Genomic DNA, 27,511 nt, shown 5'->3' on the forward strand with positions numbered 1-27,511 from the left:
TGTAGAATACACCAATGGTAGTTTTCATAATTACATGTCTAAAATATAATGCAGCAGAAAGGAACCAACTGCAGACTTACCTGTGAAAAGTAAAATTTCATGTCTAGAAGATGACTAGCCAAACACAATGGTAACATTTCATGGTTACATGCATTTCATAGATTGCTCTTTAGTCTTAGAGATCTGGATTACCTTTAGAAACTTGTATGTGTTTAGGGGGTTGGAAGAGAAATAAGGGAGAAAAGCAGAGGAAAAGGTAGAGGGAGAGAAAGGATGGGAAGGAGGGAAATAATGGAGGAGAGAGAGAGAGAATAAAGGAATGTAAGAATAAAGAAGAGAGTAACTCCTCAGATCCTGAGGAACACAGATGCAAATCAAGAGTCTTCAGATATTCTTTTTATCTTTATCTTTTAGCTCACTTATCTAATTAAACAGGCCTCTTTTCCCATTTAAATGGGAGACTTAATATAGGGATAAAACAAGAATTTGCAAATCACTAAACTTGGCCACATGCGTTCTCTATGATCATTCTCATACATACTCTTTTCAAACAACATATGTATGAGTAAGCCATATCACCTGTATGCCTAATAGTTACTCCCTCTGCCTTAGAGTTCTTATTTTGCAACCCCTGTTTCTCCTTTATTTTTCTCATTCGTCTGACACCCCCATTCCTCTAGGCAGCCCTGCTGAGGGTGATCTCCACTACCTTGACATCTATGCATAGTTTATGAATTTATTAGTTCTCACTCACCACACTATGAGTTTGATGGTACAAACCTCCTCCTTTTCCCCCCCAAGGAGCAGAATTTAATCCATATGGAAGCTCCATGAGGCCTATATAATGAATTTAATGAATTTGAACTAGGAAAAGAGAAATAACTTGGACCCCCAACCAATATACTACTCTTCCTATTCCAAACATACTTCATTGCTCTTTCATTTAATTTATCATATAACAGATCAAATGGAAAATTATAAAAATAAATAATCTAAAGTCTTTTCTAAATTCCCTTTCCTAAGCTCCCACAGATAGTATCTCCAGAGCTTCAGCAGAGATCTGTGATATTTTAAAGTTTGTTGCCTAAATATCAAACATGTAACTTTATAATTGTTAATATATATAGTCATTTATTAGACTTATGACTCCTTGCAAACTTTATGTGCTATAACTGAAGAAAGTAGTTTGAATGCAGACTAAATATAGAGAAACTGTGGATTTCCAGGACATCTGTGGTAGCTTAAAATAATGAGCGGTGAGAACATATTTTGTCCAGCTATGCTAAGATATAACTGAAAAGAAAATGTCAGTTTTATCACATTAAAATATACCCATGAAATCATCTTACTAAAACTCTCCTGAACTAACTAGCAATAACCCAGTTGGCTTTTCTTTTGCTTTTCTTTCTTCTTTAATTTTTCAAAGACAGGGTTTCACTTTGTAACTCTGGCTGTCCTGGAACTCACTAGCCAGACCAGGCTGTCCTGGAATCCAGAGATCAGTCTACCTCTGTCTCCAGAGTCCTGGGATTAAAGACATGCACCACTACTTCCTGCTTATCCAGTTGAATTTTGAAATAGCTTAATTACATTCCATATGATGAGTATAAGTAATTAACAAAGAATGATTCTGGGAATTAATCAATTGACTAATTAAGTAATTAATTTATTTTTGTTTCTCCCTTGTCTTTCCTACATGATAGACTTTAATCTATAAGCCAAATAAACCCTTTCCTTCCCCACATTATTTGTAGTCAAGGTGTTTATTATGGCAACTGCAAGCAAACTGAACCATAAACAGTTTTACAGCTTTCTGAAAATGTGCCTACAATCTGAGGACCCTTTCCCTAAAACTAAATTGACTTAAGAAGGTTCTTTGTTTTAAAACTTTTGAATTGAGCCAGGCGGTAGTGGCACATGCCTTTAATACCAGCACTCTGGAGGAGGAGGCAGGTGGATCTCTGTGAGTTTGAGGCCAGCCTGGTCTGCAGAGTGAGTTCCGGGACAGCCAGGAAAAGGGAGACAAAGGGAAACCCTCTGAATTGAAATATAGAGAAAAGAAGAAAAGCCCTTGAAAGATGCTTAATTAATGATGCCGACATTTGGCCCAAATGCCATTGTTATACTCAAAGATTCTGGGTATCTGGTAAGACTGTCAGTTTTTTGTTTGTTTGTTTGTTTTGTTTTGTTTACTGGTGATATGCCAGTGATACAGCAAGCTGACCACGGCATCTGAAACCATGTGAGGGTGAGTCGTCTCACTGCAGGCTCTGCTTATTTCTTTTTGCTGTTTCTGTCTGCTTCATTCTTTTCTAAGAATGCAGTCAGGTCTAATCCACTTTTGGAACCCATCTGAAGCCTTCCCTGGCAATCTAAGTCATTTTTCCTAAATGGAAATAGGATCTCATGGAAATTTAAATCTAAGGTGTTAATGGCTATCAAGCTTTGGTTTTATGTGTTTACTAATGTTTAACTCTATGACAATTAATAAATTATAGGAATATATATTTATTAACCAATTAAATAGGTAGTGCTAATTTATAAAGGATTTGTGAAATAACATTAATTACCATATGAAATAGACAACTTTTAATTTGTTAATAAGCATTCATTTGCAAGTTTTGGAGACACTGATACTTCAGATTCATGGACTATAGTTTTTAATAATAATTTCCTATTTTTTTTTTTGGTACTAGGGAATTAGACCTCATATATACTACACGAGGCTGTCATACACACAACATAAGTGTTACAAGTATTCTACCACTGGGCTCTATCCCCAACTCTGTTTGTACTTTCAATATTGAGAAAGACTTATACTAATTTTCTCAGGTGGCATTGAACTTACTCTGCAGCCCAGGTGGGATTTGAACTTGCTATTCTCCCTATCCCAGCATCATGAGTAGCTGAGCTCACAGAGTTGCACCAAATGCATGTCTCGATGATGTCACTGCTTCAGCAATCCCCTCTCCTAATTGCTGTTGGTGGAAGGGTTATAGGCTTCCTTTATTCTCTTTCATTTTTTACTGTTTAGAATTTATCTAGGTTTAGAATCTTCAAATATTTCAGATAAATATACAAGCTAAATGTCTTTTCTTTAAAATTTCTGCTGTTTCCTCTTGAGTAAGAGAATTGTGGTTTTATTATATAACAGGAACATTCAACTCCATTCCCTTCATTTTTCACAGAGAATTATTAACTTTAATTACTCCAAGGATACAACTTATTAAAATTTTTGTTGAAAATAATGTTTTTCTGGTTTAAGGAGAATAAAAAAATTTAGCAATATCACATACTGTTTTTGAGATAGGGTCTTCTATGTAGCTCTGGAACTTGCTATTGCAGACCAAGATGGTCTGGAACTCACAAATATCAGCCTGCTTCCACCTCAAAAATGCTAGAATTAAAGATGTTAGCCACCACATTTGGCCCATAATGTTGCATACTTTTGATACTGTAGTTATAAGATAATTTTATTCTACTAAGTAGACTCTAATAATGCCAAGATCATAGGAACTGGCTTGGAACAATCAGAATTACAGTTAATTACTTTTATCTGAAGGATCTGAGTAAAAAGCAATGGTAACATATCTAACTAGATAACCATTAAGATTTGAAAGTATAAATACTCTGATTTAAGAAAATGTAAACATACAGAAAGAACAAGTGAGTGTTTTAGAAAGAAAAAAAAATTTCAAACACATAAAATCAAATCAAGCAACATGAAATAAATGCAAGTAGTTCCAAGGCTAACAAACATGAATGGTTTTGGGGACAGATAGTTTGTATTAAAAACTTGTAATAAATAAGTTATTTCTGTCTATGATTATGAAATCACTCAATAGATGGTCAGAATGAAAAACTGACTGTAAATGAATCTCAAGTACTTGTTCTCTATACTATTAATAAGAGCCTGAAACCAGGACAAAAGACCTTCACCTCTAGACTGCTTAAATTATATTTACAAAAAATATTATTTCACCATCATCATAATTTTATAATCCTAGTAGTTTATATTTTAGAGGATCAAAACATAATTGGCATTTTCAAAGAAAACTTTCTCAATATTTAATCTTTGTCTTACAAAAGACCACAGAACCTTTAACAATATTTTCTGCGAGGTAAAGAAAGTAAGATGATACATGCATGGCTGAGTTAAAATTGTGAAGGATCTGATCCCCCTTAGAGTTTTATGAATTTCCTAGAATGAACATCAAAGTCGAGATTTGTGATTGCCTCTGTCATCTGTCTTTTCAGCATTTTTGAGGAGTCTATGCTCAAATTTGAAGAGCAAGGTAAAAACGTTCTGCTTAGTGGTAATTTAATTCATGTCAAAGCCTAGGTTAAATCTCTATTGATTTGGCCTCATATTCTATGCAAAGTGCCTTGTATTGCTTAAGAGATCGATGCTTTTCTGAATTGTGTTTGCCTCATGAAGGTTTTTTTTTCATCCATCATCACCTTACTTAGCTAGACATCTATTTATTTAGAAAAAGATACAGGAGGCAATGCACACAACAGAAGCGCTCTACAGAAAGTGGACATAAACAGTGACTCACATGGTGAAAACGTCCAGTGTGTCTCCAGCAGTCCTGGCCATCTCAAAGTAGGTCTGCAGAATGTTGACTGTTCCGGAAAGGGCTTCATGACCGCAGCCGCAGAACAGGGCAACGCCCGCGTACAGCAGGATGGTGGCGATCAGAGAAGCATAGGGAATGCCTCCCAGACATTTAATACAGCACTCAAAACACCCTGCAGCAGAGCAACAGGAAAAAAAGTGAAAATTCATGTTATTTATTCATCTTAGTAAAATATGTCTATGACCTCAACACCACAGGAAACAGTATTAGTATTGATAGATGACCCTGGGGTCAACCCCATTAAGTAAGTCCTCCAGGGCCTGGAAAGAGTAAAGATGAAGTCCATTGTTAATACTCATTCTCATAATCATGTGGATGCTCACAGGGCTATGATCACATCCTCTACTCCTAGTCCGACAGAAGCACTTCTTTTCTAAGCAGACTCTCACTTTAAACCACCACACAGGCAAGCACAGCACCCCGCTTTGAATTTGTTGCTCTTTGAATTTGTTGCTATCGTGATTAACGTGTTTTCATTTTACTTAAGTGATATCTGTTCCTCTGAACCATTTGTGCATTTCTTTCAGATCATTATTTGAAACCTGTAGTACTCAATTATAAATTCAACTAACTGAATTTTGACCTACAGATTCTGAAAGTAGAGAGGAAAAGATCAGACAGGATTTGAATAGACTCCAAATATTAAAGGAATTCAAGATGAATTCTGAGTTCATATATGTGTGTGTGACCCATAAAGAAAAATCTATTCATAGATTTGGGTTAAAAATAAATGAGAAAGACGTGGACACGGTAGAAAGCAGAGAGGGCATAATACTGATCCCATCACTGTGATTTTTTAACAGATTCATCCTTTCGATATTATCTTGCATAAAATGGTGAAAATAAGAGAATGACCTCATACTGTTCTCGTGATACATAAATGAGCTAATATATAAAATAATACTTCCAACAAAGAGCTCCTTAAATGTAAGCTGCTATTGTTAGACACAATTCAACTATTATTACTATTATTATACGTTCATATGGTTGTTAAAAAACTCTTTGACCGTAACAAGCACTTTTGGCTTTTGTACTTCATCACTTATGCCTCCATTTAGAGAAAGTTGAGCATTTACCCTGATATACCACAAAACATATTTGTTTATGCTTGAATGCAACATCAACATTTTCTTAGGGAGTTCTAGATATGTTCAATTAAATTGACTAGAAAATCTTAAATGGATATATTCAGTAGTAAGTAGTGGTGAGACACTCCATGCTAACCCCTGCTCAGACTGAGTAATTGAGGTTGCAGTACAAACAGGTTAGTAAACCTCCATTACCCGATCATCCCTCCATTTGAAAAAACTTAGTTCAATCCCATTTGAATGAGGAAGCCCTTTTATGTTATTGATTATGCTTCTCTTTTCTTCAGAACTAAGTAACAAGTGAGAATTTAAAGAGGATTGTGATTATTGTACTTAAGTCAGTCATAGGGAAAGCTAAGTGAACTTTACCTAAAAGACATATAAAGGTTGAATATCCCTAATTTGGAGTGCTTGAGGCTAGAAGTGCTTTGAATTTAACAGGCTTCTTTTTTTTTTTTAAATTTTCAGATATCTGCATATAAACAAATACCTGGAGGATGGAACTGATATCTCAGCATAAAATTCATTTGCATATACACTTTATGTACTTGGCCTTAAGGTAATTGTATAATATTTTAGTAGGTCTGCATTCTAATTATGTCCTGTCAGATGAGGTTAATTGTGGGCCTTTGCACTTGCAGCACCATATATGGGTTGAAACAGGGAGTGTTTTGGCTTCCAGATCGCAGAACATTTTGGTTACTAATCTTTGATCTTTATGAATCTATATCTATAGTCATATTATCTATAACATATTAAACATGAGATTTAAACATTTCTGCGTGAAGTGACTTTATATTTGGAGAATGAACTAGACTGTTATTTTTGACATTCCTCATTGAACAGGCCTTGAGAATTATAGCCTGTATCATCTCCCTCAGAAGAAGTTTTTAAAAGGAGCCTGAGTTTCTCGCCAGTTTTATTGCTCTTTCTTGTGACAGCAAAATCATTTCCTGAAAATTTCTTACACACACACACACACACACACACACACACACACACACACACACACAATGTGGGGAAGTGGAAAAGGTTAGAACAGCTTGAAACTTCATATAGTAGAAAAAAATTCACCAACAGATGGCTGAGACCAGTGTGTGTAGTATCTGAATGTCATGGAGCCCAGTTTTGGATGGAGACTAACAGCGTGGCAGAAAAAAAAATTAGACTATTCCCTTTGATATTCTATAATTCCCATCTCACTCATTATTTTTTTTTTTTTTTTTTTGGTTTTCCGAGACAGGGTTTCTCTTGTGTAGCTTTGCGCCTTTCCTGGATCTCACTTGGTAGCCCAGGCTGGCCTCGAACTCACAGAGATCCGCCTGGCTCTGCCTCCCGAGTGCTGGGATTAAAGGCGTGCGCCACCACCGCCCGGCTTCTCACTCATTATTTACAATTAAAGGGGAAAACAAGTAATATGTGTTTTAAAAAACAAAACAAAGAATCTCCTAATCTGTCTAATTTACCAAATGGTCCCAATGACTTCAAGTACCCATTTGGTGGTTCTTCTCTGTTCCTAGTCTCAAAACATTTGATACAGTCAAGAAACAATTCTACTGAAGACATTTTGAAATGTCAAAACCCAATTCTCAAGCTCAACACAATCATCTGATTGTAAATTGAGATGCAGAAAGAAGATTCTAAATATTGAATGCTATCACCTTCGCTTTACCTTAGAACATAGAATTTACAGGTGAATAAAATATGAAATCAGAGTAACTCAAGAGCAGATAAAATTTAAAAAAGAAGATAAAAATCAACCAAAATGGTCACTTAGAACTTCTGGTTAACTTTATTCCCAGTGTGGAGCTAGTTTGTACTGAGGTCACATTTTTGCCTACTGTGCTGTTTATGGCCAACATTAGCTTCTGTGCTAGGTTCTGTCTCCCCAAGAAGAAATCATATGCTCACAGACGGAAGTATTATTTGCAAATTTAACTTACTAGTTGCTTTCAAATTTAGAAACGTATAAGGTGAGCTCTAATACTAGAGAAAACTAAAGTTAATGACCCTGAGTTAATATACATTTCCAAATTAGTTTAGGGTCTCCAAAAGACACTGAAATATATCCTTACGCCCCATTTAAACACTCCATATAAATTACTCAGAATTATGTTACCTTTGCTGACAAATACAAATTCCTGTACGTTCCCATTTCTGCATGATCAGGGTAGAAAAACTTAAGTGTTGACCCTCTGCAAAACTTTTGTTCAAATGAAAATCCTTAAGTGTCTCATTGGGGACATATTGTGCTTGCAATGGACTACATCCTAATCAAACCCATTCTTCCTATGAGTCTGAGCCGAGTTGCCTACTGCATTTAAAGAAGTCTCTTTGAACTCGCATATGGAGAAGCAGCACATCATTTCAGCATTCTCTCCAGCTGCCAGAATCCCACATAGTTGCTGGCAGGGGAGCTTCTTTCCACCCACAGTGAGAAACAGCCTTGGCAGATCAGTAGCATCTCCATGGCAACCATGCCCCTGGGCCAGGATGCACTCCCAATAATCACCCTTGAAGGCTGAGGATTCTGCTGTCCCCCATCATCATGCTTTTACTGAGCCGAAAGTGCAAAAACACTCTATTAAACGAATATTAATGAAGCATGGTAAATGGGGCTCTGGCACTGTAGGAAATAGATTTCTTGAGAAAAAATCTCTATAAAAACAATAATGACCACTTTGTATATTTTCAACACTATCTATTATGAAAATATGGCTCTTTAGTTTCTCAAATAGAGCGAAGGTTCAAATATTGACCGGGGATTTGTGTGCCATAGCCAGATGTGCACACAGAAGCATTTCTTATGTCCAGTTTCTGGGTGTAGCCTCTCAAGTGAAATAATGCCATGTTGTCAGTTTTAAGGTAGAGATAAATACTAAAAGAGTCACGAAGCTTTATTTTCAACACACCCTCCAAAACATTAGCATTTTGCCCACTATTAATAAGGGCACAAAACTGACTTCTTCCAATGTAAAATTTGCAAGGAAACAGAAACTCCCTTCATAGGGCTGTCGTTTTTTTGCTTTTGTTTTTGTTTTTTAAATGTACATTTACCTTTCCTTAAGTACATAATCAGTTTACCTTCACTCAAATATTGACAAATAAGCACAGTCCTTGCCTACAGTTACTTCCCAAACTGTATCAAAGAGAAAAATAAGAATCTAAAGGAACAAGAAAAAAAAAAGTAGTTAGACAATAGTAAAGAGAGACCAGCAAACTTATGGATTTTAGGAAATACATTGAAAAGTGAGGCTGACAACACACTAAAGATTTACTCATTCGTAAATTTTTTCCCATATCATTTACTAAGGAGATAATTCTTTCTGTATCAACAAATCCTACCTTACTAATGATGGCATGCGCCACCACCGACTGGCAGAATTATTTTTCAGTGTTGGATTATTTTGTTGATAATCATAGCAGCTATGAAAATTTTAAGTGTTATCTCTGTCTTTTCAACGTTTGTGCCTTTTAATTTATAATTTTGTTGTCTTAACTCTGTTCACCAAAATTAGTGAGAGATAAAGAGAAAAAGTATCATTTTATGTTTCTGAAACTAAGGGAGAAGCCATGTTTTATTATTAACTTCATGTTGGCTTATTTATTTAAATGGTCTCTTCTGTTTTGAATTCTGTCATGCTTATATCATATGTAAAATCAGTTTATTCTACTTTTCTGTTACCAACCATGTCAAAAATTTTCAAAATTAAACTTTTATTACCGAATAAAAAGCAGGAGTCATGCTGATTTTTTAAAATGTAGCTAAAAATCTCCCCTTAGCACTTTATTGAACACTTCTGTTTTCATTAGTCCATTAGGTGTATAATTATTGAATTCTCTTGTTTTTATTAGTCCATTAAGTATATAATTATTGAGTTCTCATTGAGATGCCAGGGATTATGCTAATTGCTGGAGATGCAGAACTTAACAAAGTCAGTATTAAACAGGTGGGAGACAGATAATGAACAAGTTGTTAAGATAGTATTTGTGGGATTGAGAGAAGTGTGAAGAATGTTTAGGCAGAGAAGACAGATTAGGAATATTGAAATATTGATGTCAGATTTTGATAAAGTGGCCAGGGAAAGACTAAATGTGGTTACATCTGTAAAATATCTGAAAGGTGTGAGGGTATATTAAATAAAACACCGTGACAGAATTCCTCCCTTTACTAGATGACTGGAAGGCAAAGAAAGACGATGTGTAGTAAAATTCTAAGTCAAAGATGGAAATTGGAGGGGAAAAAAAGCACTTCAGGAGATTTAAGGACAAAGATCAACATTCATTACCAAATGTGAGGTTTATATACAAGGATAAAAACATGGATTGGAATTTTTTAAATAGTGAGTACAAAACAGTTTCCTAGCAGTTGAGAGTGCAAGCCTCCAGCTAGGCAGGGCTCACTAAATTTCCCTTTGATGACTGCTGCTCAGTGTTTTGAAGCCATTAACTAGTACAGTCAGGCAGTACACTGAAACCCTGAAGGCCTTGAAGCCTGATGCTGGATTATGTTGCTTCAAGGATTCTTCCAACTTCAAAAGGAAGACTCCAGAAATCAAATTTGGGTATTAGACAAATCTCAGTGATCAATAAGGGTCTTAGCATCATCTTTAGGAAGGAGAAATGAGATATTATCAGCTAAAGTTAAAATATTAATAAACCATTACATCCTTCAGCTCTTTTTACAAATGTCACCTCAGTTTGTAATCTAGCCTTTGGTTCTAGTGTGCAAATTTTAATGGAGTAGAGCCCATCTGATTTTCTTCTATCATATCATAGATAGAAATATATCTCCTGGGTAGGAGTGCAGGAACAAAGACAGGACTTGACTGTGCTAAGTTTATTTCATATGCTCACCCCTTTTCTATATCCGGCCTAACAGCAGGGAGATTGAATCACTAGTTCAACAGTTAATGAAAGCTTTCTTGAGTGTCTATTAGTTCTATGTACTTTTTATAAAGAATTGATTATAACTATGACTTGGACTTTACTTGCTCCTACATATTTATGATATAAAAATTTAAAAATTCAATGCTTTTTCAGAAACTTCAAAAAATCATCATTTCAAAGTATGTATTATTTAATGTGATATCGTGTGATCACAACATTATTTGGCAAATCAGAATCACTGAAGCAGGCTTAAAATTTATAAAGTATAACATAATTGAAATATGAGCAATAATAGTTCAAAATTAAACTTATGAAAACTATTTACACTGGAAAAGCTTATCAAACATTTTATTAAGTGTTACTATGCATGTTTTCTAGTGACTGTAATTAAGGATATAACCCATGTTTTACAGTATACTAGAGTAGATATCAAGTAATTAAGAATTCAAAAGTAATGTCTTTATTAGCATTTTAAAAAAACATTTCTTGCCAGAAATCAGCATGTGAATAAATCTGTGGTCTGCCATCACAATCGTAACAGGCCTCCAGACCTTAGCACAACTGACTCCACCATGAAAATGCCATCTAGGCCTTGGAACCCAGCACACAGGCGACAAACACCACCTACCAAAATGAGGCAAAGACCTAATTCCACCAAGTCCATAGTTCTGGGAAAGTCTCTAAATGTATCAACTTTCTTTCTAGCTTCTCTAGTTGTGTTCTGGCTAACTGTGCTAACTAAGGTGTGCCAACCCAGGGTGTGGTTTTTGTGCTTAAAAACCCACCATGAGAAAGAAAGGCTCAGTACCACACTGGAGTAATAATAGACTCACTGGCTAGTAAAGACTTTCTATTGGCTTAAACCTATGCACAAGGAGTCTTGCCTGGTGGATATCTCACAATACTATGTTTGTACATGGCATTAACAAAATAGCATACCCCAACGACCACTTTCTAATAAAAAAAATCTTTAAAAGTATCTTCTGAGTTTGGACGTATTCTCTTATCCTCTTAACTTTGTAGTTACCAAAATCACAAGGAATTATGCTGTAGCTAAAGACCCTATATTCCTACTGTTGTGATCCCAAGACTTGTATCTAATGTTTTAGCTAATTCTAATGTACAGATGTGGCTTCCTATGAACACAATGTAGTGTTGTGTATAGTTGTATTCATTGTCATGATGTTCTAACACTTGTCTGTAAACTATGAGACATTTGTAGTATAGTGGTTAAATAAATATCACTATAAGAAATTTTAAAAAATTGTTGATTGGAATATACAACATACAGCCAATGAAACCACTAAATTTTCTGTGTGAACATCTATGTCACAGACACACAGCCAAGACTACCACTGCACTGACACGTGAAACCTTCATATGAGCTATATGCCAGCTATATGATTATTAAGAATATATACTAAAATGCTTTTCAAAGCTTGTTTACTGTGCATTTTTTTTAGAAAACATTTCCTTTTTATTTGGTAATAGTATTACTATTTAAGCTACAGATAGTTTGTTAGAATTATATTGCAAATTATATAACGTTCTGTACCGGTCAACATGACTTAGCAAGAATGTTTTGATTAATTAGCTTGTTTCCTAAGGCAGAAAGCTAATTGCTTCATTAATGATTAGAACCATACACTTCTAGCTGTGATAAATAAGTCCCCAGGGTAAAGGAACAGTCAGGTGGAGACATGTTTCAGAATAAGAAAAACAACAGCAAAACAGAAGATGTTTGGGGAGGAAAATGTTTGGAGCATATTAACTCTGGTTGGACTTCCAAACACATGTAAGGTTTTCGTAGCCCACAGATTGCTTATTTACATGTTCTCTGGAGATCCAGTCGAAATTCTCATCTACTCCTGCAATGGATTCATTCTTGATATAAACAGCCTAAACAGCATGGCAGGCTCCCTCATGACCTTTAGGCATTTGCTCAAAATATTGCCCATTCACTAATTTGTTCATCCATGTGCTTGTACATTTGCTTGTTTGTTGCAATACCCACTGCCTAGCAAATTCTCTTAAATATGCCTTAGCTAAAAATGAGAATTTATTATTGTCTCATATTTTGATGGGTTTACTAAATTGAACAGGGAAGCTTTCTCTGCACACCATTATGGATAAGGGATGCTCGGATTTTGAGTCATCTGAATGTAGGAGGTCAAGCTGGATGTGCATGAAAATCTTCATCACAATCATGAAACCAAAGCTAGCATGTGTGGCAATCCTGAGGTCTTCCTACTTCCTGTCATCCTTCTAAACAAAAGGCTACTTGTCATTCTTGCAATGTAGTGAGATAGATGAGATGAATTACAACACAGTAAGAGAAAGCACAGCTTCACAATCTACTTAAAGACTGAGCCCAGGAATGGTAGAGCAAACCTTGTCACCTATTATTGTCAAAGGAGACACAGGCATTTGTGTGTGCTTCCAAACTCTGGGAAGCTCAAACAACTTGACTCCAATACTGTGTGCAAGGGATGGTTAAGGGTGCAGTTATCTTTAATCTGATGTGAGTTTATCTCATTTAAAACTGAAATCTAGCCAATCGACTGTCTCAACTATTCAGAAGGCCTGATCCAGTTGGGGGCCCCTCAGCCTTTGGTTCATAGTTCATGTGTTTCCATTCATTTGGTTATTTGTCCCTGTGCTTTATCCAACCTTGGTTTCAACAATTCTCGCTCATATAAACCCTCCTCTTTCTCACTAATTAGACTCCCAGCGCTCCACCAGGGGATCTAGGCAGTGGTACCAGGTCCTGGGCTCTTTGCATGAGTTAGCTGTTTGAAACCTGGGACTTATGCAGGGATGTTTGGCTCAATCTGGGAAGAGGGGACTGGACCTGCCTGGACTGAGTCTATCAGGTCGATCCCAGTCCTCGGGGGAGACCTTGATCTGGAGGAGGTAGGAATGGGGGGTGTGCTGGGGGGAAGGGGAGGGGGGCAGGAAGGGAGAGAACAAGGGAATCTGTGGCTATTATGTAGAACTGAATAGTATTGTAAAATAAATTTTAAAAAAGCAAGTAAAAAAAAAACAAAAACAAAAACTGAAATCTAGATAAAGACTGAGCAGGAGTCAAAGATCCACATGCTCACCTAGGGATCTCTGCCTTGGGCCTGGGAGGAGAAAACATGACTCACCCAGTTTCTTGGGGGCACTGGGCAGTCCAGCTCTGTTATGTAGAGCAAATATATGGGGCGTATGGAAGAGAGAGAGACAGAATGATTCATGTTCTATTGGAGAAAGGCAGATCCAAAGAGGTGAAGGTGGTGAGAAGTTGGCTGAGGTGGGTGGCCGATTTGCCACCTGGAGACATGGTGATGTCTGGCTCTGGGCTTCCGTCATGGTCCATATCTGTGGCCATTCAGCAGCCACGGTCTGTTTTGATGTCTGTAGCACTTCTTACCACCAATGGCCAAGAGGATAGAACTATACAGAGTTGGCCCTGCTCCTCACTAGCTGCAACACCAGGGAGAGCAGGCTTTGCACCTCACCTGGGCAGCACAGTACAGCTGACCCTGTTGACTGGGGTGCAGGTGAGCTGGCCTGGGGAATGAGAGAATGACAGGTCTGGCCCTGATCCCTCATCTGCCGTAGGGTGACATGGGTAAGAGATAGGTCCCCCCTCACCCCCACGCACACGTTTGGTGGATGGGAGAGTGAGAGAGCTGGCCCTGCCTCTTACCACCTCACCAGCTGCAACACTCAGCAGAGTGGCCCCTGCACCTCACCTAGGCAGCACAGTAGAGCCGATCCTGGTGGTGTAGGTGTATGTGTAGGTGAAAAGAGGGCATAAGAACAGGAGAACCTTCCCCACCCCTTGCTGTTTATTGCATAGGCTGAGCTAGCCCAGATGGTACCAGAGAGCTTACCCTGGTGGTGAGGATGAGAGAGAGCTGGTGGGCCGACTAACTCATCAACCACCAAGACTCAGAACCAATGTTGTGAGTTGGCCCACCTCAATACGTACTTCGTCTATGAACTGCTGAAGCACATGTAGGGGCTGTTCCTGCAGACTCAAACTTGCAGGATCTCCACGATGTAGGACAACAACAGGATATCCAAAAAGAGTCCCAGTGAGAGCCCAGTATCTATCGTGTGGCAGAAACCAGAGGCCTCAGACCAGACCAATGACTCATTGCAATAAACACTCACAAGTAAAATTATGGACCAAAGGGTAAACTGTGTGACTCACTGTGTCACATCACAGCTTCCATGAAGAGATGTTTCTTTTCTTTTTCTTTGTTTTATCCTGTGTGTGTGGGGGGGGGGCGGGGATTGCAAGGGAAAAGGGCAGATGTGAAGGGACAGGGAGATGAGTGGGATTGAGATGCAGGATGTGAAATCCACAAAGAATGAATAAAAAGTTAAATCAATAAAAAGGAAGAAAAAAAAAACTAAACTCTGCTCCAAAGGATCCTTGTTTTTTCTACACAACACTAATCATCATTTAATGTATAACTTATTTTGCTTATTGATTTATAAGTCACGAGGTCAAGAATTTCTATGTTGTCAATTTCTCCATGCTCAATTCCTATTCTAGTATCAAGTATATAATAGGTGATCAATTAATATTTGATGAATAAACTAACTGGAAAATTTATTTCAAAGATAATTGCCTCAAGCCTGTCTATTCTGCAGAGGTCGAAGAATCCTGATGTTGTCTTACTTTGGAATGAGAAACTTTGGCAGTGACTGTTTAGTTAAATACTAGTTTTCACTTATTTATCTCATATTTACTCAAAAATCACCTGACTTGCAAATAGTGATTGGTCAGGTGTGCTGAAGAGATGATTCAAAATCTTTCTTGTAATGAGTCATTACAATTATCTTAAATTTATAGGAGAAAGAAAATAAAAAATAAGATACTTTGTATCTATCAGTACAGCAACCTGTTTTGCATTCAGAATTTTGCTTTCAAAATTCTGCTTTGATAATTATACCATAGTGAGGATTTTTAGTATGACTCTGCACAAAACTCAAAATAAAACACAAAATTACACACCAATATAACAGAAGAGTACCCACAGAGGACCTGAAGTCTTAGAACAATTCAATTCCAAAAGAGAAAAATCTGACAATAAAAATAAAGAACATTTGCCTCTTAAGACAGCCAATTTAGGAAAAGAGAAAGTTTTTATTTTTACTTAAAGGAATTTCTTATTACAAGTTATTTATTAATATTCAATACAATTTTACATAATTCTGAAATCCATTAGCAAATATTGCTCCAGACTATTGTGCTACCTAAGGGATGAGTCTCTTGGACTCAGACATGTGTGCAGAAATAACTGTCCTTTTTCTGATCCCACAATGCACCAATTCAGCCATTGGAGGAACTATTTAAACATTCTATTGCATAAAAGTCTAGCAGAAGTCTTCTCTTCATTGGTAGTAAGGTAGACATCTCATGATCATAACACATCTTACAACCTATTATTTACTAATATAAGTGAAACTCTAAGTTATCAATTTTGTTCTATGGTATGGTTATTAATGGTGAGCTTCCATAGATTTATAAAGTATTTCTTTGAATAAAATTTTATAATATAGTGAGAATTAAACTTAATTTCCATATATTTACATATGTGTGATTAATTAAAGCAATTGATCATTATGTAAGAGTCTTTGAAATAAGTTTCCCAAGAAAACTTAGAACCTATCAATAATCATGATACTTTATGTAAAATTGATATCCGTTGTAGTATCTTGGGTATATGGTGAGTCCAGCATGGTCTACAGAGCAATTTCTAGGACAGCCAGGGCCACACAGAGAAACTCTTTGAAAGAACAAAATAATAATAATAATAATAATAATATTATTATTATTATTAATGTTAAAGTTGCTTTGTATACATCACTGAGCTGAGTGTTTACAAGAACAAATTTCTTGATCTGTATTTCATACTGTTACTGTCATTTATATTACATTTATGTATGTACTTATTTACTTGTATGTGTGTGCAAATGTATGAATGCCATGCTGTATGTGTGTGGAGGTCAGAGAACAACTTGTGGAATTGGTTTCTGTTTTCCTATCATGTGGCTCTGTGCATGGGACTCAGACACTCAGGCTTACTGACAGGAAGTGCCTCTACCCTGAACTCTGAGGTCCCATCCTCAGTGAAAGAAGACATACAGTGACAAGCAGTGAAAGAAAACATATGTATGTTAAAACTAACTCCAAGAGAATGTTTATATTTTTATAACTAAAATTGATCATTGTTTAAGTCATACAACATAACACAAAGGAGAGAGAGATGAGAGAGAGAGAGAATAATAAAAAATCCATGGATCAGTTTCTCTACCAAAATCCACTGTTAACATGCAAAATAAGAATTATAGATTAATATGTTTCATTAAATGATGAAATGTAAATAAGTTTAAAAAATTGGAGTATGGCCAAAATATCACTGATTAATGTGAAGTTATTTTTAAAAATAAAAATATAAATTTTGAATCTAGTGGTTTAAACAGCAACAAAATAATTCCTGACTGTGCATTAAAGCTGTAAAAGAAAAATTTGAAATTAAAAATGTGGAATACTTTTTAAATGCTTAAGTTACTTACAGAGAATTTCTTGTTTTAACATAGCATAGGGAATTCACTATAATGTTTGCAGATATGACCAATTTTTCCTCAAATATGTCTTTAATGTAATCTGGAATTTTTGAACTTTCACATTATTCCAAATGAAAAGGTCGTTTTTTTCAAGGAAGTAGGTAGTTAAAATATTCTTCCATAGTTACTACAATATATCAAAACTGGCTACTGGGCAAAAAATTTAGGTTATATTTTCAAGAATTTCTTATATTGAAACGTTACTTCAAATACGTAGCAAAGAAAATAAACTTTGCCTGATGACCATTGTTTATGCTGTTTTATGATAACCTTAGATTGTGGATATAGTAACCGGTTTGGTACAATTAGAATCAAATTGCCACAATTTGTCTTAAGAGGAGAGCCCCCCTTCCTCCTACTGAAACTTTGCCTGAGAGAGCGTGAAAATAATCTCCGCTCATTTGAAGCCAGAGACAGGCTGGTGGCAGTCCTTCAGGTAGAGGTGCTGTGGCAAACATCATCTTTTCTCGGGTATCGGAGTCGCTAAAAAGCTAAATTGCATTTTGAATCAACAGAATATTTTTGTTCTCTCTCCGAAACACCCCTTTCATTTTCCTCATGAAAGGCTCCATTGCCAGATGCCTCCTTCTATAAAATTCATTCAATACATTATCTTTTTCAGGGTTTGGGGGAAATGCTGCTTTTATCTGAGCCAAGCCTCTGACTGTCATTTTTTCTTGCTTCTATTACAATGTGAAGGAGTATTATGATCACAAAAGACAGATGCGTGCTTTCTCATTATTGCAATTTCACCCACAATTTATCCCATAGCCCAAATGCTTGATGTCATTTCCACCTTTTGATCATATCCCTTATGCCCCGTAGACACCGTGGGCTGAGAAAGGAAAGGGTGGGAGAGATGAGAGCTCCCCACAAAGCAGCCTGTGAACACGGCACAGCCGAGCATGCCTTGTAGCTGTTTTTGTATTCTGCTCACCACGGGGCACATCTTTAAGAGAGCTCAGCCTATGGATGAAAACCTGCTCTCCACATAGATCTTTTTATTTCGAGCTACTAATCCCCAGAATTTCATGAATACACACAAAGCTTATTTTCTGCTCCTTCCAGTCACCTCCGGTGATGGCAAAGTAATAACAAGAATTGCTGTAAGGCTGGTAGGCGAATGTCTATGGACTATGTGACCAAAGCAAAATTATTAAATAAGATATTCATTCCTTATAACCCCTAACAGATACAGTTTGGTTTGACTGATAGTTCCCGAGACCGGGGGCTGTTTTACACATCTTTTTGTACGTGCCGTTTCAAACAGTTTGGCTCAGGAAGATGGGAAACCCTCACTAGCTCTAATGACAAGGTCCAGTGTTTGTTTTGTCGTTATTCCTCTGGTCATCCTGTAAGTAGGAAGGAACATCAAAATGTCTGCCCGTCAAGGTCAACATGCCAACCCAAATTACAATGGGATTAAAACATATTGGTGTCACAGAAACTGAACAAAAAATCTTAAAAGTATAGTTCACATAAATGTAGGGAATTGTTGCATTTAGTCAGGATTTGTTGCTGAGCTAGGATAAAAGAACTCATAGAAAATAACAGGACTGTGTCCTATATTTGCCTTGTCCAACAACTAGCAGCCACTTAAACTTCCTAAGCATTGTTTTCCTGTTTTAAATTTTAAAAAGCAAAGCTGATTTTAAAACATTTTGAAGATGACAAGGCTGGTTTTATTCTCTTTAGCGATCTTGTGCAAAAAAAAAAATCGGAAAGTCTTGCATCAGGTAACTTATTTTTCAGTTTTTCTATTTAAATCATTTATATTTTTTTTGAGAATATGGTATCATTACCTTATTTCCCCTCCCATTTCTTTTCTCCCAACACTTCCATATGCCCTTCTGGTCTTTTTCAAATTCATGCCCTCTTTTTTTCATTAATTGTTAATATATATGTTTATAAATAAATATGTGTATATGTATATGTAAAGTATTTCACAACCAGAACAGAATTGGGAAAATTCAGAGGAAATATGGAGCAGAAATGACCTTGGTCTTCTCAAGACTGAGAAGCATACAGCTCAAGGATATGGGTACTGTGGCTCATCTCAGAAAAACAATGCAAGCAAAAGGCATTGTCAGAATTCCTTCCTCTTCTATTATCATGACTCAAGTCCTAAATATTACTTGATAAAATACATAGATGTAGTTGATTAATTAGAGGTGTATTTTCTTGAAAGTTTAATGGATGCTGACGGGTATGTTGCAAAAAGTTTGTTAGAATATTGTATTTAACCAAAGTTCCAGATTTTGACCTTTAAAACTTGTACTTTAATCATCTTAAAATTAAATTAAGATGAATATGAAATATGCATGTAATATCTTCTATAATGAATACTCTTCTATAGTGAAGACTAGTGGCCTTTTCATATTTAAAGATATATTAACTATAAATGTTGAGTCTGCCAATGAATAAAAAGAATATGCTCCCACTCCTTGCTGTAGGCTTCACTGTGTGAGCTAGCCAAGGCAGGTCTGAAGAGCTAGCTCATCCAGGTAATGATGATGAGGGAAAGCTGGCAGGCTGACCAACCCAGAACCAGGGCTGTGAGTTGACTCACCCCAACATCCACCAAATCTATGAGTTGCTGGAGAAGGTGAAGGGGACAAACCTACAGATCCAAAACAACAGGATCTCCTACACACAGGACAACAACAGGATAATCAAGAGAGCCCCAGTGGGAGCCCATTACCAGTGATGTAGCAGAAACCAGAATCCTATAGCCAGGCCAATGACTTGTGGCAATGAACACTTGAAAGTGAAGATGAATGGACTAAAGGGTAAACTGTATGACTCAAATGGTCACACTACAGCTTCTTCCATGACAAGATTCTTCTTTCTTTCTTTCTTTCTTTCTTTCTTTCTTTCTTTCTTTCTTTCTTTCTTTCTTTCTTTCTTTCTATCATCTATCTATCTCTATCTCTTTCCCTCTCTCTCATTTTGCTTCTTCATTTTGTTTGATTTTTGGCTTTTCTTTTAAATTTGGTCTTGTTTTGGGGGAGGTTGTCAAGGGCAGAGGGCAGATTCGAGGGAATGAGGAGATAAGTGGAATCAAAATGCATAATGTAAAATCCACAAAAAAATCAGTAAAATTTTTTTTTAAATTAGAAAAAAGAACGTCACATGGGACTGGACAATGGTGCTGGTATGTTTGAAATTCAAATATTGAAAAAAGATGTTATTAATCTACTATTCATTAAATGTGCTATTCAATCATGAGCAATCCATGTTGCTGGCAATAAAACTGAAGTAGATTGAAGTCAGAGATTATGAGAAACAAGCCTGCACAGTGTGTGATTTACTCACCGTGATGCAGGTTGCTATTTTTCATAAATCAAAATCCCTCTGTGGTCCTTTGGGACCCTTCAGATGTTCTCCCTCATCACCTCTCTGATCTCATCTTTTCTCATGCTCCTTCTCCCTTTATCTATTACAATGATGTTCTTGCTGAACAGTCAACACACTCAGGAATTGCTACATGCTGTGTGATCTATCGCAAGCTTTCTACCTGCAGACAGCTGATTAACTAGCTCTTGGACTTCTTACATGCTTTTGCTAAAACTTTATCCAGTATCCCATGTGCAAACTGCACTCTACTGTACTCATGTTGCACTGTTCTCTCTCTCTCTCTCTCTCTCTCTCTCTCTCTCTCTCTCTCTCTCTCTCTCTCTCTCTGTGTTTTTAACAATCCTATAACACACAGTACTTTCTTTAAAGTGTTTAAACATAACACACTATATTCTTTTTTAAAAGACACATTTTGTGTGTATGTGGGTATATATATATATATATATATATATATAAATATAAATATGTGTGTGTGTGTGTGTTCATGTGATGTGATGTGATGTGATGTGATATGATTTGTGTGTGTGTGTGTGTGTATCTCACACACAGATCCCTGGAACAGGAATTATAAAAAGTTGTGAGTCAGGATGTGAGTACTGGGGACAGAATCCAGATCCTCTTAAAAAATATCAAGTGTTCTCAACTGCTAAGACATCTCTCCAGTCACAGCACACCATATTCTTGACTCTCTGTCTTACTTATTGTTTACGTATTTATCTGTTTACTCCATTGAGTAGTGAGCTTCATCATTTCATGAGAGCAGTACTGAAAAGACCTCGAAGAAAGTAGTAACAGAACTGTGTTGCATTATTTTATTTTTGCAGTTACCAGCAGAAATTTTAGCTTTTCAGTATCTTTTGATTCTGAATCCTTTGATGATATAGCTTACCAGGAAACATAATTGGTGTTTGCCAAATAATGTTATATTAATTAATTAATAATTGTTGAATAATGTTATATTTTATCTATAATAAACTAAGCAAAGTGTCGACAATTAAATTTGATAGTTCACAGACAACAAGGAACATAAAAAAGAAGTAGCTGAATATATTGTTTATGTAACACCCATTGTTCATGTATGGTTGGTAATAATATACTTCTTGTTTTTAGTGATAAGAACTATATTCAATGTATATTCACAGTAAACACATGAATTGAAATTGCAAATATGAAAAAATCAGTAATCATAAAATAAACAATATTTTCACATTAAAAGTTGTGATATAACCACAAAGGAAAGAAGGCAAGGCCATTTGGTTTTTGATTTTCAACAATACTCCAAGAATTATCACAAAACTCCTAGAAGGTGAAATCACATCAATTGCTGAAGACTGTGATACCATTGGTAATAGAGTCCATGAAAGAAGATTCTATTTCTCATTTTTTTAGTCATAAGTTTAATTGATATGGCTTTTGATTTAATGCAGAGAAGTAAGCATGATATTTCTACATTTTCATTCTCTCTTTGTAGAAGATTTCCATAATGGGTTATAAGAATAAATGAGCTATGAACTCAATAAATATGTAGGAAGCAAAACAACAGCTACTTCAGAATGATGGCTGAGAGGGTGAAGTGGAAGACAGGGATCGAGCTGTCAATCCAGTCATGTTAGAATAACCTTTTGTGTTAATAGATAAGTCTCTGAACATGCGTTGAACAGTTAATGATTCAAATGGACTGAAAAATCCCTAAGTGTTTTTCTGTATGTATTTTTGATATTTATAAAAAGATAAGGGTTAGTGTTCTAAAGGATGGAAGGTAAACCAAAGTGAATTATGAAGCACACATTTGTTAACAGGGCAATGGGAAAGAGATCTGATCAAAAGTGGAACGAGCATTGTGTGCATCTGGGCCCTAATTATCTGGGCACTTGGGAGTCATTCAAATCATTGGATGTATGACATGCAAGAGGTTGTTAATATAGTTGAGTGGTACAAAATGTACTGAAGAAAAACAGAACTGAGATAAAAGTATTATGATTATTAAACATGTAAATTGTAAAATATATACTTCTGAGTACTGAAGACACAGTCTAAATTGGTAGCAATAGAAGAAATACAAGGATGAGTTTAGAGAGAATATTGATAGGATACAAAATAGTATCAGGCTGAAAAATGAAGGAATCAAAATAGACACTCATGATTTTCTTGTTTGAAAATGGTGATAATCTGATAAAAATAGAGAAAAGCAAAACCACACATTATTGTTAGAAATGGGGTTAGAATAACTGTCAAACTGTTCTTACCACTTCCTTTCTCTTCACTTGACAGTATGTTGTCTTATGTAGGATTTTAAAAGCAAACTCTTGTAGTTAAATTTGGATAAACCTTGAAATATAGCAGTGTTTTGTCTGCTTATCATTAGCCTACTGATTAATTTTAATTAGAATGCATAACACCAAGGCATGCCCAACACTCCTCTTCCAACCCAGACCTCGGGACTATTGACCTCATATCACTCAGCTTTACCAACCACTGGTACCTGGAAATCTACTCAGGGACTTTGTTCCTGGAAAGCTCTTAGACAAAATAAAAATCTTGGAGGAAAGGCATGCATAAAAATAAGAATGTTAAAATGATCAGCACTAAAATGAAATCTTGCTCAGTATACTCCAAAGGTGATATTCTGGTCACAGATCTACTCTATGAGGTATAATGAAATTATCTAAATTTATAGAAGATGGAACCATCATAATGATGGTTGGTCTCCACAGTCAAGCTGATAACATTTAGATCAAGGAAACAGAACCTTGGACCTCATGGATTGGTATCTTAGACTCAGAGGAAAATGAGTATCAGCAGCCTCCTGACCACGGACACAGTGTTAATAGATATCACATGTTGCCATCAGCATTATTTCTCCTCCATGATGGACTATATATCCTTAAACCACAATACAAATAAACTCTTCCTTAACTTTCATTTGTTTTTCTTATTTAAAAAATAACTTATTTTAATTTTAAGGTTATATATAAATTCACCATTTCCTTTTTCCCTTTCTTCTCTCCAAACCTGCCCATGTACCTTTATTGCTGTCTTTCAAATTTTCAGCCTCTTTTCTCTAAATGTTGTGTTATATATATATATGTGTGTGTGTGTGTGTGTGTGTGTGTGTGTGTGTGTGTATTCCTAAATGCATAAACATAAGCTTCTAAGTCCATATACTGTTACTTCCATGTGTATGTTTTCAGAACTGTTCATTTGGTATTAAATAGCCATCAGGAATTTTGTCACAGCAGTGAGCAAGGAACTAAGAAAGCGGTTTGAATATTTAGCACATAACCTGTCAAATAACATGTTTATGTTATTGTTAATGTGCAAGCTCATTTTTATTATCCAAGTGAAGTGTTATATTAGTATATTTTGTTCTCCATCATGATAGCATTCATACTTAAATCATCAAGTCATAATTAAAACCAGTAAAATGCTATTAGTGAACACTGTATGATTACAAGGTATTTGTAATCCCTTTGGTATTTGGGTTTGTCTAACATATACAATTAACTGATGTTTCTTTCTATCTTCATTACTTAAATAAAAAAAATACCTTGAAGTAATCAGATTACATATAAATCTCCAAGTGATAATTGGATTTGTTAATGTAAAACATATAATTGAAAATAATTAACTTTTATAGCAGCATACTTCAAAGAGAAGACTAGTTTATCTTCATGTATCATATTATACTTTGCTAACATCCCATATTTTCCTTAATGCAACTAAGATACCATTGATTATTCAAAGCCATATATATCCTTAGTTGAATCAGTTTAATTTACTCTCTATACCTAAATTAAAATTCTCCTAAAAATCCTTAAAAGCTATAAAGAATTATATTTCAATTTCCCAGCCATGTTGCCCCTATGTAGTAGAAAACTAAACAAGAACATATCCCAGCTACCAGCTGTGTGATTTGCTCTGAAATGGATCTCACAATCTGTATATTTAAGTAGTTAATTTGCTATGATAATATCTTGAAGATGTACATATTTTAATCCTTATTCTATGTTAGATACATGTATTCTAGGATTGACTTCACAATTTTTTTCCTACAAATGAAGTTCCAAGCCTAAGCCATTGTTCTAATTTATTATAGAGAGAAGTGTACAGATCAATCATTAGAGAAAAATGTTAGTTTAATTTTAGGTAAGAAAAAAATCTCCCTTCACCTCTCATTCCACTGTTTCCCCCCCAAAAAATTGATTAGAATGTTCCAATACTGTATTTTCTGAAACAAAGGAAAACAGCATGGGATATTTTCAGTTAATGTAACTGAAAGATAACTGGTTGGAAATCAGTGATGCATGCCATCCAAGAATTACTTACTTTCAAGACACAAAGAACAAATACTGAATAATGATAATAAAAAGAAATTAACAAATTCCTCCTGCCTGTTTTCCCTCACTATCCTTAACCTTTCACAAATGTGAGAGAGCAGAGGGCAATTTCTGGCCTTTTAAATTAAATACCTCATTTACCAGAGTATTGAGTAATCTATGGGGAACATGTTTAACTAACATAGTCTGGTTTATTATGGATTTTTGCCTAATGGTCAATCGATCAGAAAACCCATTAGTCAGTTATATAATGCCTCCTTGCCAACATTTCTATTAATATATTATAAAGCCTTTCAACCACATTTTTTAGAAAGTATCTAAAACAATTTCAGATCATTCATTTCTTAAATACTTCTAATAATGATAAAACAAAAATTCAATCAATTTATTTATTGTTTCTGTCAAAAGAGGATTATAATATTAAATTATGACTAAATATTTACAAATAGCTGTTGTTTATAAAACACACAGACCTATGCAAGTATATTTGAATAATTTTCCTGTCAAATAATTTTCCCATAAGACATCAATTCAATTTCCCTTTAAAATGAAAAATTATGAATGTTCCAGCTGGAGGTAAAAAGATCCCTCAGTGGTTAAGTGCTCTTTTTGCTCTTCCAGAGATGGAAGCACACAGCACCATTTTAGGTTGCTCATAACCACCTGTATCTCCCAGCTTTAAGAGATCAGACACCCTCTTCTGGCCTCCAAGAGTACTGTAAACAAGCGGCATATACCCACACAGACTCACATATATAAAAAATTAAGAAAAAAAGGAAATAAAATATATATTTAGATTCCAGCACTAACAAAAATATAAAACAAATTTTTAAAATATTTAAAACCTTTCATTGAAGAACTGGAGAGATATTTGGAATCTGTTCTTTTAATAAGACAACAAAACTCAGATGTTTTAATAATTGGTTTATAAATATGTTTAGTTTGTCACACTGATATCTCTTCTCTTTTCAAATTTTAGTAAAGACTAAAATCCATTTATACCAACTAACTAAAGTTTCTTAGTTGTGTTACAGAGACCTCAGTATCTCCTAAGTAACCATATTTTTATATTTTCACCTGTCTCCTATTTCTCAAATATCATCTTGGCTCAGATGTCAAAATCCATTCTCATGAGTGACTTTTCCATTTCCTCCATTCCATGACTTGGTTGGACAATAGCTACAGATTTTGAACTTACTTGTTGCTCAAATCTCTTCAATCCCACAGATACTTTGCTACCATAAATGTACAGGGCAGTTGGTTCTCACTTAAGAATAGTCCTCTTCTGGCTATTTGTCCCTGTGCTTTATCCAACCTTGGTCTCAACAATTCTCACTCATACAAATTGGATTCCTCTTTCTCACCAATTGGACTCCTGGAGCTCCACCTGGGGCCTGGCCATGGATCTCTGCATTTGGTTCCCTCAGTCATTGGATGTAGGGCACTGGACCTGCCTGGACTGAATCTACCAGGTTGAACTCAATCCTCAGGGGAGTCTTTCCCTGGAGGACATGGGAATGGGGGTTGGGCTGGGGGGAAGGCGGGGGGGGGGGGACGGGACAGGAGGGGGGAGAACAAGGGAATCCATGGCTGATATGTAAAATTAAATTAAATTATAAAATAAACTATTTCTATATGCCCCACTAGTGGCTGAAATATAGCCAGTATCATAAATCTGCTTCATAGCAAAACTGTTTTTTTCTTCTGGTTCTATGTCTTTTTGTCTTTTCTGCCTCACTCTATAAGCTACTCTTCTAGTTTGACTCCCAGATCTAGCACTGACCTGGAAATGTCTTATGTTTTGTGTACTCATAAATGTACATGTTTCAGTTTTCACACTGATTATCTCTTCCTTCCTCCTTCAGTGTGTTTCTAGTTGAACCCAAAGACCCAAGAATTGGTTGGTATGAATTTGCTGTGTTACAGCTTCTTCTACTCCTTTGTCTCTAACTTCTAAGAATGTCTGGAAGTCCATCCTCTAATCCTTTTAATTAGACTACAAAAAGAGTCTCTCACAGGTCTTACTGCAACTTTATTTATTCCTCATATTTAAATTCTTTGCTTTTAACATAAATATGATCCCATTTCTCAACTCACGGTTTAGCAATACCCTACATTAAAATAGTTCAGAGCATTCTTGATGTTAGAATAAAGGCAAATGTGGCTTCAAGAACTCTTTATTCTTAGGCCACTGCTTGTAAAGAGCTACTTCCGTTGTTGGAGCCAGTATTAAACTTGTCTGAGTTCTTCCAAGATCGAGAGCCTATTGAATACTGCCATATCTCATTGTATGCTCGCACAGAATGTACGTCCACTCTCATCCTTACGATTTCTAAACTTGGCAATATTTTCATAAGACAACTTTCCTCTAGTTGCTGTGAAGCTCATTTCATTCTGTAATACTTTTCAATCTTGTTTAAGTTATTTTTAAAATTAAATTTGTGGTTTGACAATTTTGCAAGCATAATGATATGCACTGACTCTCACTCACCACCATCTTCCATATTATCCCTATTATCCTATTATCCCTGTTTACCTACCCATTCTTGACAAAACCTTTTCTTCACAT

General features: G+C 35.8%; 1 protein-coding gene across 3 annotated transcripts in view; it reads right to left on the reverse strand.

The window, feature by feature from the left end:
- The window catches only part of Gpm6a (glycoprotein M6A), a 263,962-nt gene that overhangs the window by 22,741 nt on the left and 213,710 nt on the right, over positions 1 to 27,511 (reverse strand). For all 3 annotated transcript variants that reach the window (XM_006970919.4, XM_076553318.1, XM_006970918.4), the window contains one exon: positions 4,560 to 4,752. In XM_006970919.4, the coding sequence (XP_006970981.1) occupies positions 4,560 to 4,752 (193 nt within the window). The remainder of the gene's footprint in view (positions 1 to 4,559; positions 4,753 to 27,511) is intronic.

Source organism: Peromyscus maniculatus, chromosome 17 (assembly GCF_049852395.1).
Source record: "Peromyscus maniculatus bairdii isolate BWxNUB_F1_BW_parent chromosome 17, HU_Pman_BW_mat_3.1, whole genome shotgun sequence".
NCBI classification, from domain to species: domain Eukaryota; kingdom Metazoa; phylum Chordata; class Mammalia; order Rodentia; family Cricetidae; genus Peromyscus; species Peromyscus maniculatus.